This window comes from Oncorhynchus masou, chromosome 7, assembly GCF_036934945.1.
Source record: "Oncorhynchus masou masou isolate Uvic2021 chromosome 7, UVic_Omas_1.1, whole genome shotgun sequence".
NCBI lineage: Eukaryota > Metazoa > Chordata > Actinopteri > Salmoniformes > Salmonidae > Oncorhynchus > Oncorhynchus masou.
Window position 1 is genome coordinate 13,467,470 of NC_088218.1, and position 20,319 is coordinate 13,487,788.

A 20,319-nucleotide genomic window follows, 5' to 3' on the forward strand; every position below is an offset into this window, starting at 1 on the left:
CTTCTCCATCTTCCTCTGGTGCTCCAACAGCTCCTGCTGATGTTTCAGGGCCAGGAGCTCCTGCTGGTGCTGCATGAGGGGAACACAACGTTACTACAACATTACTACAACATCCTGGGCCAGGAGCTCCTGCTGATGCTGCATGGAGGGGAAAACAACGTTACTACAACATTCTGGGCCAGGAGCTCCTGCTGGTGCTGCATGAGGGGAACACAACATTACTACAACATTACTACAACATCCTGGGCCAGGAGCTCCTGCTGGTGCTGCATGAGGGGAACACAACGTTACTACAACATCCTGGGCCAGGAGCTCATGCTGGTGCTGCATGAGGGGAACACAACATTACTACAACATTACTACAACATCCTGGGCCAGGAGCTCCTGCTGGTGCTGCATGAGGGGAACACAACATTACTACAACATTACTACAACATCCTGGGCCAGGAGCTCCTGCTGATGCTGCATGAGGGGAACACAACGTTACTACAACGTTACTACAACATCCTGGGCCAGGAGCTCCTGCTGGTGCTGCATGAGGGGAACACAATGTTACTACAACATTACTACAACATCCTGGGCCAGGAGTTCCTGCTGATGCTGCATGAGGGGAACACAACATTACTACAACGTTAATACAACATCCTGGGCCAGGAGCTCCTGCTGGTGCTGCATGAGGGGAACACAATGTTACTATAACATTACTACAACATCCTGGGCCAGGAGCTCCTGCTGGTGCTGCATGAGGGGAACACAACGTTACTACAACGTTACTACAACATCCTGGGCCAGGAGCTCCTGCTGATGCTGCAAGGAGGGGAACACAACGTTACTACAACATTCTGAGCCAGGAGCTCCTGCATGAGGGGAACACAACGTTACTACAACATCCTGAGCCAGGAGCTCCTGCATGAGGGGAACACAACGTTACTACAACGTTACCACAACATCCTGGGCCAGGAACCCCTGCTGGTGCTGCATGGAGGGGAACACAACATTACTACAACATCCTGGGCCAGGAGCTCCTGCTGGTGATGCATGAGGGGAACACAACATTACTACAACGTTAATACAACATCCTGGGCCAGGAGCTCCTGCTGGTGCTGCATGGAGGGGAACACAACATTACTACAACATCCTGGGCCAGGAGCTCCTGCTGGTGCTGCATGAGGGGAACACAACATTACTACAACGTTAATACAACATCCTGGGCCAGGAGCTCCTGCTGGTGCTGCATGGTGTGGAACACAACGTTACTACAACATCCTGGGCCAGGAGCTCCTGCTGGTGCTGCATGAGGGGAACACAACATTACTACAACATTACTACAACATCCTGGGCCAGGAGCTCCTGCTGGTGCTGCATGAGGGGGCAACACAACGTTACTACAACATCCTGGGCCAGGAGCTCCTGCTGGTGCTGCATGAGGGGAACACATGTTCACCATTTAGACCCTGGGTGAACATCCTGCTTGGTCACCTGCACACTATCACAACACATCTATTCAGCCTCAGCCCAATCACTGTCCATGCAAATGTCCCCAGCATGTTTACAGGAGCCAGACCACTCCAGTCAATACGTGATGCTGCATGGAGGGGAATAACCTTTCCTCTCTGTACGTACCATGGACCCTCTACAACATTCTGGGCCAGGAGCTCCTGCATTAGAACACACTGTTATCCACAACATCCTTAGTAGAGTGCCCAACTCCAATATTTGATTAATTTGATTGGCCGTATTTTGTGGGGGATGTTTGTTATTGCCTTGGATGGTTTAGTGTGTTAAATAAGCGCCTGCTAGCGAGGACATGCAGGTGTTCACCATTCAAGGGAAGGTGACTGGAACAAGAGTCCTGCTGATGGATACATTCATATGGGAGGTGAGGAGGTGCGTGACAGAAGAGCAGCAGGCAGGCACGGTATGGTTTTGGATAGGGAACAAACTTACTACCCCTTTCAATATTCAAGGGCAGATGGAAGGGAGTGCTTTCAGTCTGGAATCCAGCGTTTGGTGCATTTAAGGGGAGACACCTTAACCTAAAGAGTTCTATAGAGGTATACAGGGAAAACAACCAGATTCCATGTCTTCCTCTTTCCAATCCACCAGTGTCTGTCTCCTACTTTCTTTCCCACTCCTTGACCTGTCTTGTTGATAGGTGATAGGCAGAGGTGTGTGTGCTGCAGGTCTCGGTGTGTACCATGGCTCTAGGTCTCGGTGTTGTGCTGCTCTCTCTCCTTAGTAGGTGCTCGGTGTTTGATTGTGTGCTGCAGGTCTTTGTGTGTGATGCTGTTATTGCCTTGGATGGTGTGTGTGCTGCAGGTCTCGGTGTGTGTGTTGCAGGTCAAGGGTGTGTGACTGCAAGGTCTCGTGTGTGTGCTGCAGTCTATGGGTGTGTGAGCTGAGGTCTCGGTGACAGAAGTGTGCTGCAGGTCTCGGTATGGTTGTGTGCTGCAGGTCTCGGTGTGTGTGTGCTGCAAGGTCTGGTGTGTGTGCTTCAGTCTCGGTGTGTGTCCAGCCTTTGCTGCATTTCGGTGTGTGTGCTGCAGGTTCTATAAAGGTGTGTGGAAAACTGCAGGTCTCCATGTCTTGTGCTGCAGGTCTCAGTGTGTGTGCTCGTGTGTGCTCTCTCGGTACCACTCCTGCAGGTCTTGGTGTGTGTGCTGCAGGTCTCGGTGTGTGTGCTGCAGGTCTCGGTGTGTGTGCTGCAGGTCTCGGTGTGTGTGCTGCAGGTCTCGGTGTGTGTGCTGCAGGTCTCGGTGTGTGTGCTGCAGGTCTCGGTGTGTGTGCTGCAGGTCTCGGTGTGTGTGTATACAGGCTCTGAATGGGGCTGATTGAGCCTGGGCCTCCCTGCCTTGGCTTTGCGTCACTCTCTGCTACCTGAGTGGTCTTCCAGCCCCACCACAGGCCAAAGGAGCCCTTGTGCTGTTAGCACTGTACTGGGATCAGCCCTCAGCCCTTCAATCTCCAGAATCTAGATCACTTACAGGCCCAAACACTGACCCAAGAGCAGGGCAAATATCATAGGGCTGAAAGGCTTCTGCCGCATGGAGAGAGATCTAGTTTAGACATGTATGAGAGGGAAATGACTGTCTTTCTTGACATGCTTCTGGAGTGGAGTCCCTCCCTCACTCCTCCTCCCTCCCACTCACCCTCCCTCCCTCCCCACCTTAACATGTTCCTGTAGCTGGGCTTCATGCTGGCGGTTGAGCTGCTCATGTTGCCTCTGGAACTCAGCGATGAGGTGCTGTCTCTGAATCTGTTGTTTCTGTTTCAGGGACAGGAGCTCCTGCTGCAGCTGCTGCTCTCTGGCCTGGGCTGCAGATGCCTGGGCTGCAGAAGGAGACATGGACAGCTGCTGCTGGTGATGGTGCTGGTCAATGCGTAGGTCCATGGGGATGGCAGCCGGGGGCAGACGCAGGGGCAGGGCAGAGTTAATGTCCACTGGAGAGAGGAACAGAGAGACAGAATGGTAGTCCATGCATATTGAATAATGAAAAAAGACTAAATGATGGGACCCAAGTAGATAAAATAAAACAGCCATCACATTCTGTACGCACACACACACACACACACACACACACACACACACACACACACACACACACACACACACAGCATCCTTATCAGCACAGAGAGCCCCTTCACAGTACTGTCCATCTGGCCCTGATAAGTCAAACATGAAGTGTAGCACTCCTCTCACAAAGACTGCATTGAACTGTGGCGTGGTGGAGGAGACTTCAGCCCTGGCCAACCACCCCCAGAAAGCACTGCTACAGGAAGGCCTCCAATCGCACGGCTTCCTCCCCATTAAATCTGAATAAATAGTCGCGATTGGACGATTATTTATCTACAAGTTTTCCCAACAGCGTGCCAGACAGCCAGATATGTTTGCATGAAACGCTGTCTTAATCGTGTTAGGCTAACACCCACACTAGGTGCAGCACACACAGTCACACACAAACACAGTCACACACACACAGGCCTAAAGACTCATCCACACAACACACACTAAAGGCAGACACAGTCTCTGGGTTGATCAGATGAATGAGTACGGTTACACGCACACAATAGTAGTGAAGTCAGATCACGTCGACATGCTTTTCAAGAAGAACCATTTCCATTATAATCCTGTTTACATGGACACATCTGAAACCAGGCTACCTGATGAAACCAGGCTACCTGATGAAACCAGGAAACTACCTGATGAAACCAGGCTACCTGATGAAACCAGGCTACCTGATGAAACCAGGCTACCTGATGAAACCAGGCTACCTGATGAAACCAGGCTACCTGATGAAACCAGGCTACCTGATGAAACCAGGCTACCTGATGAAACCAGGCTACCTGATGAAACCAGGCTACCTGATGGGACTTGGCGATACGCAGAAAAATCACCAATCAAAACAAAGGTTTTTCCACAGCGATCATGTTCTTTTTGGGAAGCATTTGAGTTGGGACATATACAGTTTGTATGTGAAACCTATTGTGAAGATGCTGTAAGTTTTCCCCTAACTCACTAACCTTGTGCTGCTGGTGTTAGGTGGGACATATACAGTTTGTATGTGAAACCTATTGTGAAGATGTTGTAATTTTCCCTAAAAACCAGATGGGACATAGGCATTTTTTTTATTTGTTTATTTTATTTGTTTATTTTACCCCCTTTTGGGAATACAGTTTGTATTTGAAGATGTGGACAATTGTTAGTAGTTTTATCTTGTCTCAACGAAACCTATTGTGAAGATGCTGCAAGTTTCCGAAACACAACCCTAACCTTGTGCTAAAACAGGTGTTTTAGGTGGGACATATACAGTTTGTATGTGAAACCTATTGATGAAGATGCTGTAAGTTTTCCCTAACTCAGCCTTCTAACCTTGTGCTGCTGGTGTTAGGTGGGACATATACAGTTTGTATGTGAAACCTATTGTGAAGATGCTGTAAGTTTTCCCTAACTCACAGTAACAGCTTGTGCGACTGGTGTTAGGTGGGACATATACAGTTTTTATGTGAAACCTATTGTGAAGATGACTGTAAGTTTCCCTAATTGACTAACCTCAGTTGTGAAACCTATTGTATGCTGTGCTGCTGGTGTTAGGTGGGACAGATATAGTTTGTATGAAAGAAACCTATTGTGAAGATGACTTTAAGAGACCTAACCTTGTGAAACTGGTGCAGAGAAACAGGTGAGACATATACAGTTTGTATGTGAAACCAGAGAAGACAGAGAAACAGTAAGAGAGACAGAGAAACTCACTAACCTTGTGCTGCTGGAAACAGAGAGAGAGACATAAACAGTTTGTATGTGAAACCTATTGTGAAGATGAGAAAAGTTTTCCCCTAACTCAGAAACCTTGAGCTACTGGAAACAGTGGGACATAAACAGTTTGAGAGAAACCTATTGTGAAGATGCTGTAGAGTTTTCAACCCTAAGGAACTAACCTTGTGCTGCTGGTGTTAGGTGGAAACATATACAGTTTGTATTGAAACCTATTAGTGAGCAGCATGGCGTAAACGTTTTCCTTTTTTAACTCCTATCAGAATAGGGCATTAACCTTGTGCAGCTGGTCTTAGGTGAATTAGAAGGACATAAACAGCTTTGATGTGAAACCTATTGTATATTTCTGTCAGTCTTTCCTCCTCCCTAACCTCAGTGCTGCTTGTTCAACACTGGGCATATACAGCTTTGTATGTGTTCCTCCTTGCCTTTACCCATGCTGCAGTCCACTCCCCTTCCCCTAAACTCTTTTTACCAACCTTGTGCTCCTGGTGTTCTGGTGGTGACATCACAGGGCAGTTGTATGTGAAACTGTTTATTCTGCTGCTCCTCCATTTCCTGGAACCACTAACCTTGTGATACAGAGTGGACGGAGGACAAAAACAGTTTCTGTGTCTTCTATTGTTGACACTGTAAGTTTTCCCCTCTAGAAATACAAACAGTGTTGGACATTGCTCTGGCGACACACACACACACAACACACACGCAGAGATACAACAGCTCTCAATTCTGTCAGATCACGGTTCGTAGAAATTTGAAAGATAGCCTCAAGAAAATTAAGGATAAGGGTTTTTTATGGTTGTTTAGAGACCCCCTTTTCGTGGTAACACACCCCCTTTGTGTTAGAGTTGATTATCTTGTCTCGGAACGTAAGAGAAACTTCCAGTTGTGTTCTACATCACAGAGCATTGATTTCTGGGACAGTGGAAGGACAGAGGGGAAGGACAGAGAAACAGGGTTCAGTCTGGCCAGGCCACAGGCTTCCGCACAAACTATAAGCATACAGGCTGTTATAGACACCACTGTGCTTGTTTTAAACCACGGTGACAAGCTTCGATTCCATTTCAGCAACAAGCAGACTATGTGACGTCTTCACACGATTTAACATAGGGAGCCACTTATTTAATTATTTAAAATTGAATCTAGAATGTTCTGGCTCGCGGTGACGTCAACACTTGCATTAAGTTCACGGAGATAACCACGCCTGTATCCCACTTTCCTCTCAAAAACAATATGCACTCTGGTGCAGACACACTGTGCTTACCCCAATTCTTGACAGTAACCTACCTCCCAAACACAGTCAAGCACAGCATTACAGAAAGACCAGTAGACACAGTAACCTTCTGTCCTGCACCAAAACAGAGAGACACACACACTGTGCTTACCCCTCATAATAGTTTCTTACACAGTAACCTACCTGCACCAAAACAAAGGATCAATTTACATGGTGCAGCCATATTTGACTGGTACAGCCTGTGATCATCTCAGTTCTTACCACAAGCAACCTACCTGCACCAAAACAAGGGCCAACGTGCACTCAGAGAAGACCCTCCTGTAGTTCTTGAGAGTCAGAAAAGAAAAGAGCTTACAGTAAAGACAGAGAAACAGAGAGACAGACAGAGAAACAGAGAGAGACACAGTAGACACAAGAAGACCTGCAGAAAACAAGGGCCACAGACTAGAAACAGAGACTCAGAGGTGAGACAGAGAAACAAAGAGAGACAGAGAAACAGTCACAGGGACTTTCTGGTGCAGACACACTGAGAAACAGTAAAGAACAGAGAAACAGAGAGAGACAGAGAAACAGAGAGACACACAGAAAACAGGAGAAGACAGAGCAGACACACTGTGACAGAGAAAGCCCTCCAAAAGTAGTTCTTACACAGTAACCTACCTGCACCAGAAACAAGGGCCAACGTGCAGACTGGTGCAGACACACTCTGCTTACAGAGCCCTCCAAAACTCTTACACAGAGCAGACAGAGAAACAAGAAAGACACAGTAGAGAAACAGAGCAGACACACTGACAGAAAGAGACAGAGAAACAGAAAGAGAGACAGAGAAACAGAGAGAGACAGAGTTCTTACAGAGAGACAGCACCAAAACAGGGCCAACGTGCAGACAGAGAACACAGTGCTTACAGTAAAGAAACAAAAGTAGTTCTTAGACAGTAACAGAGACAGTAACCTACCTGCACCAAAACAAGGGCCAACGTGCACTCTGGTGCAGACACAGAGACACAAAGAAAGAAAGAGTTCTTACACAATAACCTACCTGCACCAAAACAGGGCCAACGTGACTCTGGACAGAGAAACAGAGAGAGCTTACAGTAAAGAAACAAAAGTAGTTCTTACACAGAAACCTGCACCAAAACAAGGGCCCGTCACTCTGGTGCAGACACAGAGAACACACCCTCCAAAACAGTTCTTTGTGCACTCTTGCAGACACACTGTGACAGAGAAACAAAGTAGACACAATAACCTACCTGCACCAAAACAAGGGCCAAGAGAAACTTCACAGCAGACAGTAAAGAGAAATTGACACAGAGAAACATGAGACAAGAAAGCCCTCCAAAGTAGACAGAGAAACTAGACAGAGAAACAGTAAAGAAAGCCCCAAAAGTAGAGACACAAAACAGGGCCAGAGACAGCAGAACACTGTGCTTACAGTAAAGAAAGCCCTCCAGAAAGTAGTTCTTACACAGAAACCTACCTGCACCAAAACAAGGGCCAACGTGACTCATTTGTGCAGACAGAGTGCTTACAGTAAAGAAAGCCCTCCAAAGTAGTTCTTACACAGATAGAGCACCAAAACAAGGGCCAAGCACTCTGGTGCAGACACACTTATTTACTTTAAAGAAAGCCCTCCAAAAGTAGTTCTTACACATATACCTACCTGACACCAAAACATCAACGTGCACTCTGGTAGTGACACACTGTGCTTACATAAAGAAAGCCCTCCTAGTTCTTACACCCTAACCTATCCTCCACCAAAACAAGGGCCAACGTGCACTCTGGTGCAGGACACTGTGCTTACAGTAAAGAAAGCCCTCAAAAGTAGTTCTTCACACTGTAACCTACCTGCACTTTCAAAACAGCCAATGTGCTTTCTGGTGCAGACACACTGTGCTTACAGTAAAGAAAGCCCTCCAAAAGTAGTTCTTACACAGTAACCTACCTGCACCAAAACAAGGGCCTGTGCACTCTGGTGCAGACACACTGTTTTACAGTAAAGAAAGCCCTCCAAAAGTAGTTCTTACACAGTAACCTACCTGCACCAAAACAAGGGCCAACGTGCACTCTGGTGCAGACACACTGTGCTTACAGTAAAGAAAGCCCTCCAAAAGTAGTTCTTACCAGTAACCTACCTGCACCAAAACAAGGGCCAACGTGCACTCTGGTGCAGACACACTGTGCTTACAGTAAAGAAAGCCCTCCAAAAGTATTCTTGTTCTTCACTAACCTGACCTGCACCCCCTCTAGAAAACACCCAACAGTGTGCACTCTGGTGCAGACACACTGTGCTTACAGTAAAGAAAGCCCTCCAAAAGTACACTATTCTTACAGTAAAGGTTCCCTGAAAAAGTAGTTCTTACACTCTAAGTGCACCAAAACAAGGGCCAACGTGGACTCTGGTGCAGACACACTGTGCTTACAGTAAAGAAAGCCCTCCAAAAGTAGTTCTTACACAATAACCTACCTGCACCAAAACAAGGCCAACGTGGACTCTGGTGCAGACACACTGTGCTTACAGTAAAGAAAGCCCTCCAAAGTAGTTCTTACACAATAACCTACCTGCACCAATTTAAGGGCCAGCGTGCACTCTGGTGCAGACACCTGTGCTTACAGTAAAGAAAGCCCTCAAAAGTAGTTCTTACACAGTAACCTACCTGCACCAAAACAAGGGCCATGCAGGCACTCTGGTGCAGACACACTGTCTACAGTAAAGAAACCCTCCAAAAGTAGTTCTTCACATTACCTGCACCAAAACAAGGGCCTGACTATGTGACTCTGGTGCAGACACACTTTATTTATAAAGAAAGCCACTTATTTACTTATTTATAAACGTTGATATCTGCACCAAAACTCCCCGTGGCTCTGGTGCAGACACACTGTGCATTAAGTTAAAGAAAGCCCTCCAAAAGTAGTTCTTACACAGTAACCTACCTGCACCAAAACAAGGGCCAACGTGCACTCTGGTGCAGACACACTGTGCTTACAGTAAAGAAAGCCCTCCAAAAGTAGTTCTTACACAGTAACCTACCTGCACCAAAACAAGGGCCAACGTGCACTCTGCTGCAGACACACTGTGCTTACAGTAAAGAAAGCCCTCCAAAAGTAGTTCTTACACAGTAACCTACCTGCACCAAAACAAGGGCCAACGTGGACTCTGGTGCAGACACACTGTGCTTACAGTAAAGAAAGCCCTCCAAAAGTAGTTCTTACACAGTAACCTACCTGCACCAAAACAAGGGCCAACGTGGACTCTGGTGCAGACACACTGTGCTTACAGTAAAGAAAGCCCTCCAAAAGTAGTTCTTACACAATAACCTACCTGCACCAAAACAAGGGCCAACGTGGACTCTGGTGCAGACACACTGTGCTTACAGTAAAGAAAGCCCTCCAAAAGTAGTTCTTACACAATAACCTACCTGCACCAAAACCAGGGCCAGCGTGGACTCTGGTGCAGACACACTGTGCTTACAGTAAAGAAAGCCCTCCAAAAGTAGTTCTTACACAGTAACCTACCTGCACCAAAACAAGGGCCAACGTGGACTCTGGTGCAGACACACTGTGCTTACAGTAAAGAAAGCCCTCCAAAAGTAGTTCTTACACAATAACCTACCTGCACCAAAACAAGGGCCAACGTGGACTCTGGTGCAGACACACTGTGCTTACAGTAAAGAAAGCCCTCCAAAAGTAGTTCTTACACAGTAACCTACCTGCACCAAAACAAGGGCCAACGTGCACTCTGGTGCAGACACACTGTGCTTACAGTAAAGAAAGCCCTCCAAAAGTAGTTCTTACACAATAACCTACCTGCACCAAAACAAGGGCCAACGTGGACTCTGGTGCAGACACACTGTGCTTACAGTAAAGAAAGCCCTCCAAAAGTAGTTCTTACACAGTAACCTACCTGCACCAAAACAAGGGCCAACGTGGACTCTGGTGCAGACACACTGTGCTTACAGTAAAGAAAGCCCTCCAAAAGTAGTTCTTACACAGTAACCTACCTGCACCAAAACAAGGGCCAACGTGCACTCTGGTGCAGACACACTGTGCTTACAGTAAAGAAAGCCCTCCAAAAGTAGTTCTTACACAATAACCTACCTGCACCAAAACACGGCTGGCAGGAAGACAGAGTTTTTTCCTCCTTCATCTAAACGGCTTTGAAAGCCTCTCAACTGTGTCTTGTGTAAAATCCTACCGTCTTACCCAGGAATTCCACTCATTTTATTTACAAGAGGAATTATTTCTGATGCAAATACATTTTGGTAACACCCCTTATCAGCTACTGGTTTATAATGGATGATATTAAAGCATTTATAGTTCATTCTATCAATGCATTATTAGACCTTACAATGCATTATATAACCTGCAATAAACATTCATAACAGTTCACGGCTCCATGCATACAGCATGTGCAACAGTACCTCAAATGAAGAGAGAGAAAAACCTGAGAAATAGATGGAGAGATGTGGAGGGAGGTGGCTGAGACCTTTCACCGTTTTCCCCCTGTTCTCTCTTCCTATTTTCAGCTTCCACGGGGGAAGCTCCCCGCCATGTGAGCCATAGATTATTCAGTAGTGACTTGGCTTATTCATTACACCAAACAGACTCCCTCCAACACTCCATACAAACAACCACTACTACTCTCTCTCTTCTTTCTCACTCTGTCCCCCTTTCTTTCAGCCTCTTTCGCCCACTCTCTCCATCTCTCTCCACACACATCTCTATCACACTTTTCTATCCATCTATTTACATCTCTCCTGTTTCTTTCCCTCTGCCTCACCCTTCTCTTCTCTCCTCAGATAAACAATGTGTTTACCACCCCTGGGGGGCCTCCCTGCCCCCTCCCCCCTCCCTCCCTCCCTCTGCCAGCTCCCATTACAGAACACAGATAGAAATAGATCTACCAGACAGTACAAATGCTCGCTCTGAAGCGCAGCTCTGATTTAAAGCCTGTTGTCTGAGGATGTCCCTCAGTCTGATTGCAAAGGCTCAACACTCCACTCATGAAGTCTAATAGATGTCGAGCTCAACCCAGGCCGAGCCCTGCCTATCGCCGGTCAGAATGGGCCGGGGAGATATTATTGACCACGTTTAGAGATGTGAATGGTGAGAAGTTTGTCACAAGGCCTGGCGGGTGGCGAAACAAGGAGAGGGAGAGACGGCATGACAGACACAGGTTGCTGCGATGGGAAACTGAGTGGTCTGTATGGGGACTGGAAGGTCAAAGGTTGGATGGGTCTGCGTTCACCTTTCAGGTGGTTCAAGATAAATGATTATGAAGGAAACCAGAGATTTTGCAAAACAGTGACAATAAGTGCAGGTTCATGTACACCAGGCTTTCATATTAATACCTAGAGGGACAGAGGACGAGAGCCAACACGTCCAAGCCAACACCCCACAGGAAACCACGAGGAACTCTATGAGAGATCAGTCACTCAAATGGCCGGTCTGTCTGTCAGTCAGTGTCTTGCAGCCGCCCTCTGGCAGCTCATCTTACAGACAGAGGAGTTCCTCAACACGTCTGTGTTCCTCTAGTGACAGAGAGACAGGGAGAGAGGTGGGGTGTCATCCCAACATGCTCCGGCCTGTCCGGGGCCTCCGGCCGACGTCAGCGTCCCAGTCTGCAGCGCGGCAGCCGGGAGAGGGACGGGGGAGAGAAAGGGGGAGATGTGGGACGTGAGGAACAGAAGGGTGAGACGTGAGGATATGAGGGTGCCCATACATATGTGCACGAGTACATCTCTCGCTACCCAGACTAATCTATGGACGAGGGCACACGTCACGGTCATACAGGAGAGAGGACGCTCTGTCCTCCATGTCTGTGGGAGAAGACAGGTTCAAGCAGAGGTTGATCTCCAAAAGCGCTCATCCTCACCCGTGGAACAGAAAACTGTGTCAAGGCTGGGGGAGCAGTGTTTCCCGAGCTCTATTCAGGCTAAAGCAACGATAGCAGAGACCCTGTATCAGGGGAAGTTGGGACCCCCGTTCTGAGTTGGGTCATCAGGTATTAACATGGTTCAGTATCAAACTCAACAGAGATGAAAACCAACACCAGACAGGCAAAACAGCTCGACCACTCTGGTCGAATCTCATTTCCTTTCTCAAATTACAAATAAGCCGTTTAAGGGAGAGGTGTTTTCTTTGCCATGCATCACGACTCGAGAGCTCGATGTGTATCAACCACATGGATTTACATCTGAGTGAGGAGAGGCCCGGGGGGGCAGACGTGTGTTATGGGAGACGTTTTCCACACGCCAAAGCATTATCCTGGGGTGGCATCAGATGACGGCTGGGTCACACTGGGTATTACACACAGACAAAGGTCTGGAACTGGACACCAGCGGCTGGATGTGTCAAGCATCTCACAGTAGGAACTGATCTAGGATCAGTTTAGCCTTTTACATAATAGTGAATGGACAGATGGGGGGGATCTGAGCCAAGATTACCACTCCTACCCTGGATCTAATGTATCCGATTATAGAAGCTGTATCAACAGCCTTGGAGAGACTGACATCATCCACATATAGCGTGCTTCAATGAGTGGGCTAAACAATGCTAACCAGGGACATGACTGTGGTTAAAATGAGGCAGTTGCACCATTCAGGCTAGTCACACCGCTGGGTGTACACTCTTACTGCCTTGTTATTCTGGAACACAAAGAAATACAAGTAGAAAAGTGCCCATAGAGCATAGGAGAGGAGGTCCATTGAGTCAGAGTATTGAATGGGGTTCTCCGTATCGGTCTGTGGGCGGCAGTACAAGACGTACACGGTTTCCATGACAACGGTCCCCAGAAATCTTCTATGATGTCAGTAAGGGATATTTCAATATTTAATGGTGTCACTGCAGCTGAATAAAGAACAACACATGGTGTGGAGAGAGAGAAAGACAGAGAGAGAGAGGGAGACTATTAATTTTTATTGTTTATTTCACTTTATATATTATCTACCTCACTTGCTTTGGCAATGTTAACACATGCTTGCCATGCCAATAAAGACCCTTGAATTGTATTGAGAGACAGAGAGACAGAGACGGGGACAGGGAGACAGAGACGGGGACAGGGAGACAGAGACGGGGACAGGGAGACAGAGACGGGGACAGGGAGACAGAGACGGGGACAGGGAAACAGAGACGGGGGCAGGGAAACAGAGACGGGGGCAGGGAAACAGAGACGGGGGCAGGGAGACAGATGGGGACAGGGAGACAGATGGGGACAGGGAGACAGATGGGGACAGGGAGACAGATGGTTCCGTACGGGAGGAAAGGAGAGAAATGTTTTTTTGTTGCCCGGCAACAGGGTGAAGGAGTGGTAGATGGCTTATTTGTGTTAAATACCAAGACTGCCAAAATAAAGGAAACACTTGAGTAAACGATATAAAGTATATTGAAAATTCCTGAATTAATTAAGCAATTAACATGCCATCATGCTGGGTCATGTATAAAAAGGCCCAGTAGCCCGTTATTTTGGCTACCATGGATAGAAGAAGAGATCTCAGTGATTTTGAAGTTAAGACTTATGGGTACAGTATCAGTCAAAAGTTGACTCATTCAAGTGTTTTTCTTAATTTCTACTATTTTCTACATTGTAGAATAATAGTGAAGACATCAAAATGATGAAATAACACACATGGAATCATGTAGTAACCATAAACGTATTAAACAAATCAAAATATATTTTATATTTGAGATTCTTCAAAGTAGCCACCCTTTGCCTTGACAGCTTTGCACACTTTTGGCATTCTCTCAACCAGCTTCATGCACCTGGAATGCATTTCAATGAACAGGTGTGCCTTGTTAAAAGTACATTTGTGGAATTTCTTTCCTTCTTAATGCATTTGAGCCAATCAGTTGTGTTGTGACAAGGTAGGGTTGGTATACAGTAGATAGCCCTATTTGGTAAAAGAGCAAGTCCATATTATGGCAAGAACAGCTCAAATAAGCAAAGAGAAACGATAGTCATTACTTTAAAACATGAAAGTCAGTCAATACAGAAAATTTCAAGAACTTTGAAAGTTTCTATAAGCGCAGTCGCAAAAACCATCAAGCGCTGATGAAGTAACTGGCTCTCATGAGGACCACCACAGGAAAGGAAGACCCAGAGTTAACTCTGCTGCAGAAGATAAGTTCATCAGAGTTAACTGCCTCAGAAATTGCAGCCCAAATAAATTCTTCACAGAGTTCATGTAACAGACACATCTCAACATCAACTGTTCAGATGAGATTGCATGAATCAGGCCTTCATGGTCGAATTGCTGCAAAAAAACCACTACTAAAGGACACCAATAAGAAGAGACTTGCTTGGGCCAAGAAACATGAGCAATGGACATTAGACCGGTGGAAATCTGTCCTTTGGTCTTATGAGTCCAAATTTCTGATTTTTGGTTCCAACTGCCGTGTCTTTGTGAGACTCCGAGTTGGTGAACTGATGATCTCCGCATTTGTGATCCCACCATAAAGCATGGAGGAGGTGGTGTGATGGTGTGGGGTGCTTTGCTGGTGACAGTGATTTATTTAGAATTCAAGGCACACTTAACTAGCATGGTTAACACAGCATTCTGCAGCAATACGCCACCCCATCTGGTTTGGGCTTAACGGGACCATCATTTGTTTTTCAACAGGACAATGACCCAACACACCTCCAGGCTGTGTAAGGGCTATTTGACCAAGAAGGACAGTGAAGAAGTGCTGCATCAGATGACCTGGCCTTCACAATCAACCGACCTCAACCCAATTGAGATTAGTTGGACCGCAGAGTGAAGAAAAAACAGCCAACAAGTACACAGCATATGTGGGAACTCCTTCAAGACGGTTGGAAAAGCATTCCAGGTGAAGCTGGTTGAGAGAACGCCAAGAGTGTGAAAAGCTGCTTTGAAGAATCTAAAATATATTTTGATTTAACACTTTTTTGGTTACTACATGATTCCACATGTGTTATTTCATAGTTTTGGTGTCTTCACTATTATTCTACAATGTAGAAAAATAGTCCAAATAAAATAACACACTTGAATGATAGGTGTGTCCAAACTTTTGACTGGTACTGTGTATATATATATTATATATATATATATATATATGTATCTGACTATCCCTCTGAAGGCCTCTCCTTGGTTCTTCTTTGACTATTGTAGCTCCGCTTGTTGTTGTGTTCTGTGGGTTCCTGCCTGTGACTAGTTGTTTTCTGGCTTACTCAGCTATGTCAACCGTGGGGGTTGGCTGGCTAGGCTAGTAGGCTAAAATAATTAACTTTAGTTGGCTGGCTTAGATAACTGCATAAACCGGTAACATTATTTGATAACTGGTTTGATGGTGTTATGTATTTCCAAAACGTTGATTTACTTTAATGTAGCTGTAAGCTAGGTGATTATAGCAACTGTCTGACTTACCCAGTGCTAATGTAACATTAGCAAGCTAGTAGTGCTAACGTTTGCAGTCTAGTTAGCTAGCAACCTTGCAAGATGATTTGTTACAATAAATTCATAAAGTATTTGCTGCAAATTAAATTGAAACCAGTAGTCATGACTATAAATGATTTGGTTTAATCTGAAGTTATACATCACACCCCGCAAATGTTTTTTTAATGAAAATACTTCTGCATTCTTATCAGTTTTAGTACACAACGTTTCTCCTCCAAGAAAGCCGGATTGCTTTCCTCTTTGCTTTGTGTGACAGACAGACTTTAAAAAACACACATTCTAAAGACAACGGTCGACATTCAGTCACAGAATGAAAGACAGACAGGTAATGTGTTGGTCTCCTACCTGTGGGGATGTGGTTGAGGGCAGACGTCTTCAGGACATCCAGCTGCTGCTCCAGCTTGCCCAGGAGTCCTTCTGTGGGAGAGGGAGAGAACTCCGCTTCAAATATGGTCCGCAACATCGAGACAACCCTCCCGCAATCAACCGACCGAACGACACCTCTCTGAGAGGGAGCCACCGCGGCATCGAGGCGAACAGCCTAACGGAGCAACCGTCGCTTCGCTATGGACCCAGAGAGCCTGAATCGCCTGGAAACAGCAGAGAATCTACGCTGGGAACTCATGCTGAGATGCCAGGGGTTCTCTGCCCTGAAGAAAGCTTAGTGGAATGGCACCGTTCATTCCTCAGACAGTGTGTGTGTGTGTGTGTGTGTGTGTGTGTGTGTGTGTGTGTGTGTGTGTGTGTGTGTGTGTGTGTGTGTGTGTGTGTGTGTGTGTGTGTGTGTAGGCTGGTTGTTGGGCTCAGTTGAAACTGGCTGTGCTCAGCATAGCAAGTGTGGGAGAAAGGGATGGAGAGAGAAGGGGAGAGGGTGGGAGAGAAAATGAGGAGGGGAAAGGTAAAAATAACACTCCCTTTGGGTACAGCGAGCACGCACACACACACACACACACACACCTAGCTGTGTGCCCATGCCTCTCTCCCGTCTGTGTACGTAGGCACCGAGGCTGAAATTATAGTGGCAACATGAAAAGGCTTTTGTACCAGCCGAGCCCTGGGAAGACAGGGCTATAAATAGACCAACCACAGAGGAGAGGTGGGGGAGACGGAGGGGAAACTGGGTAGGGGCTGAGATGAAGAGAAAAGGAGGGGGAGGGAACAGGGGCTATAGAGAAAATGATCAACAAGAAAAAAGGAGGGAAAGCAAAGAATCAGGGAAACGAGAGGCTACGATATTAGAGAGATCAGAGAGCATAATGACATGGCCAGGAGCAACAAAACACCTCAGAAAAGGACATGGCCTACAGATGCAAAAACTAAAAACAAATCTCCCCTCTCTCTCTCACACACACACACGCGCACACACACACACAGGTTTGCTGTCCAGATAAGCACACTTGGCAGTGGCGTACATAATGTTGAATCAAGCCATGAAGATGCGCTTTGCTTTCTTTAATTTCTTTAAAAACAGACAGGCGTCGAAAACAAAATGTGGGGTCCATTCGGGGGAAAGAAACAGGAAAACAGGCGTCTAGCTGTGTTTGGTCTATTTCTGGAGCTCTCCCTGGACCAGACACACACAGAGCCTTGGGCTATACCATGCAGTACTAACTCAACTGGCTGTGTGTGCGTGGGGGGGGGGGGGTCTGTATGTCTGCTCCACCTTGCAGATCAGGGAGGATGAGGCAAAACATGGTGCAAAAGAGGCCATTTATGACAAATAACAATGTGATCAAAGCCTTGTAGAGTATTTTACCTTCAGAGTTACAGTGAGCAGTCCAGGTGTGGCCAGTGAGAGAGAGAGAGAGAGAGAGAGAGAGAGAGAGAGAGAGAGAGAGAGAGAGAGAGAAAGAGAGAGAGAGAGAGATAGAGAGAGAGAGGACAGATGGCAGACCCACACTTTACCTCTCAGATGACCCAGATTGACATCCACTGATTATAGGACTACACACAGACACACACCATTAATACACAAAGACACACTGCTAACACACACACCGCTAACACACACAGACCAATGTCAGATGATATCTCTGCAAATCACACCCAAATGATCCAGCTCCCTGCAGCCGGAATTTGCTATGGAAATTAGGTGTGTGTGTGTGTGTGTGTGTGTGTGTGTATGTATGTGTATATATATATATATATATATATATATATATATATATACACACACACACACGTTACAGGTCGACCATGTAGAATTGTTAGCATCGCTACTAGAGTGAAGGGCCTGTTTTGCATGGCTGTGTGCTGAGGTTCAGGTAATGAGGACACCTGTGTCTGTCTGCAGCCTGTAATGGTACAGCAGCTGAAGGTTATACCAGCTGGCTTAGTCTCACTCTGTGGGCTGTAGTTAGACACACAGAGAGATTCTCACTGGAAACCACAGCTGAAACCTGAGACAGACACACGACAAGTGGAGGAGGGAGATGAAGGTAAAGGAACAAACCTCCACACGGCCTTCCTTCCAGCCCTGAACCAGGGGATTCCCTACTGCACCTCAAGAGGGCGCTCTGGTCAGGGTATCAGTCTGTGGAGGTGGTGACTGTTCTTCAACACTAGTCCTGAGAACCTGACAGGGTGTGCAGGCTTTTGTTCCAGCAAAGCACTAACACTCATGATTCAAGAAATCAACCGTTCATCAAGACCTTCCACATGAAAAGCACCACATCTCCATGCTGTGCAGAATAAATATGAACACGAGTGTGTGTGTGTGTGTGTGTGTGTGTGTGTGTGTGTGTGTGTGTGTGTGTGTGTGTGTGTGTGTGTGTGTGTGTGTGTGTGTGTGTGTGTGTGTGTGTGTGTGCATGGGTGTAAATGTGTGTGCATAGGTGGAACTGCTGGCAGGGGTTCTATTAAATTATGTGCAGCACTTTGAAGCAGAATTAAACCATGTGTAAAATAGTTTAAAACAGTAGTTTAAATACTGATGGGAGGCCAGAGAACGATCAATGAGACCAACGGGTCAGTACTGTAGTCTAACTAGACCAATCTGGTAGTACTGTAGTCTAACTAGACCAACAGGTCAGTATTGTAGTCTAACTAGACCAATCTGGTAGTACTGTAGTCTAACTAGACCAAACAGTTAGTACCGTAGTCTAACTAGACCAATCTGGTAGTACTGTAGTCTAACTAGACCAACAGGTCAGTATTGTAGTCTAACTAGACCAATCTGGTAATACTGTAGTCTAACTAGACCAAACAGTTAGTACCGTAGTCTCTAACTAGACCAAACAGTTAGTACCGTAGTCTCTAACTAGACCAAACAGTTAGTACCGTAGTCTCTAACTAGACCAAACAGTTAGTACCGTAGTCTCTAACTAGACCAATCTGTTAGTACTGTAGTCCCTAACTCGACCAAACTGTTAGTACTGTAGTCCCTAACTCGACCAAACTGTTAGTACTGTAGTCCCTAACTAGACCAAACTGTTAGTACTGTAGTCCCTAACTCGACCAAACTGTTAGTACTGTAGTCCCTAACTAGACCAAACAGTTAGTACTGTAGTCCCTAACTAGACCAAACTGTTAGTACTGTAGTCCCTAACTAGACCAAACAGTTAGTACTGTATTCCCTAACTAGACCAAACAGTTAGTACCGTAGTCTCTAACTAGACCAAACAGTTAGTACCATAGTCTCTAACTAGACCAAACTGGTAGTGCCGTAGTCTCTAACTAGACCAAACAGTTAGTACCGTAGTCTCTAACTAGACCAAACTGGTAGTACCGCAGTGGCTAACTAGACCAAACTGGTAGTACCGTAGTCTCTAACTAGACCAAACTGGTAGTACCGTAGTCCCTAACTCGACCAAACTGTTAGTACTGTAGTCCCTAACTCGACCAAACTGTTAGTACTGTAGTCCCTAACTCGACCAAACTGTTAGTACTGTAGTCCCTAACTAGACCAAACTGTTAGTACTGTAGTCCCTAACTAGACCAAACTGTTAGTACTGTAGTCCCTAACTAGAACAAACAGTTAGTACTGTAGTCCCTAACTAGACCAAACAGTTAGTACTGTAGTCCCTAACTAGACCAAACTGTTAGTACTGTAGTCCCTAACTAGACCAAACAGTTAGTACTGTATTCCCTAACTAGACCAAACAGTTAGTACTGTAGTCCCTAACTCGACCAAACTGTTAGTACTGTAGTCCCTAACTCGACCAAACTGTTAGTACTGTAGTCCCTAACTCGACCAAACTGTTAGTACTGTAGTCCCTAACTAGACCAAACTGTTAGTACTGTAGTCCCTAACTCGACCAAACTGTTAGTACTGTAGTCCCTAACTAGACCAAACAGTTAATACCGTAGTCTCTAACTAGACCAAACTGTTAATACCATAGTCTAACGAGACCAAACTGTTAATACCCTAGTCTAACGAGACCAAACTGTTAATACCCTAGTCT

At 46.2% G+C, this 20,319-nt stretch overlaps 1 protein-coding gene across 1 annotated transcript in view; it reads right to left on the reverse strand.

Moving 5' to 3' along the window:
- Window positions 1–20,319, reverse strand: part of LOC135543314 (histone deacetylase 4-like) — a 92,142-nt gene that overhangs the window by 62,041 nt on the left and 9,782 nt on the right. The window contains exons 3-5 of the mRNA XM_064970490.1: window positions 16,262–16,333; window positions 3,167–3,441; window positions 1–69 (exon numbers count right to left, since the gene is read on the reverse strand). The exon at window positions 1–69 is cut by the window's left edge and continues 82 nt beyond it. Coding sequence (XP_064826562.1) covers window positions 1–69; window positions 3,167–3,441; window positions 16,262–16,333 — 416 coding nt within the window. The remainder of the gene's footprint in view (window positions 70–3,166; window positions 3,442–16,261; window positions 16,334–20,319) is intronic.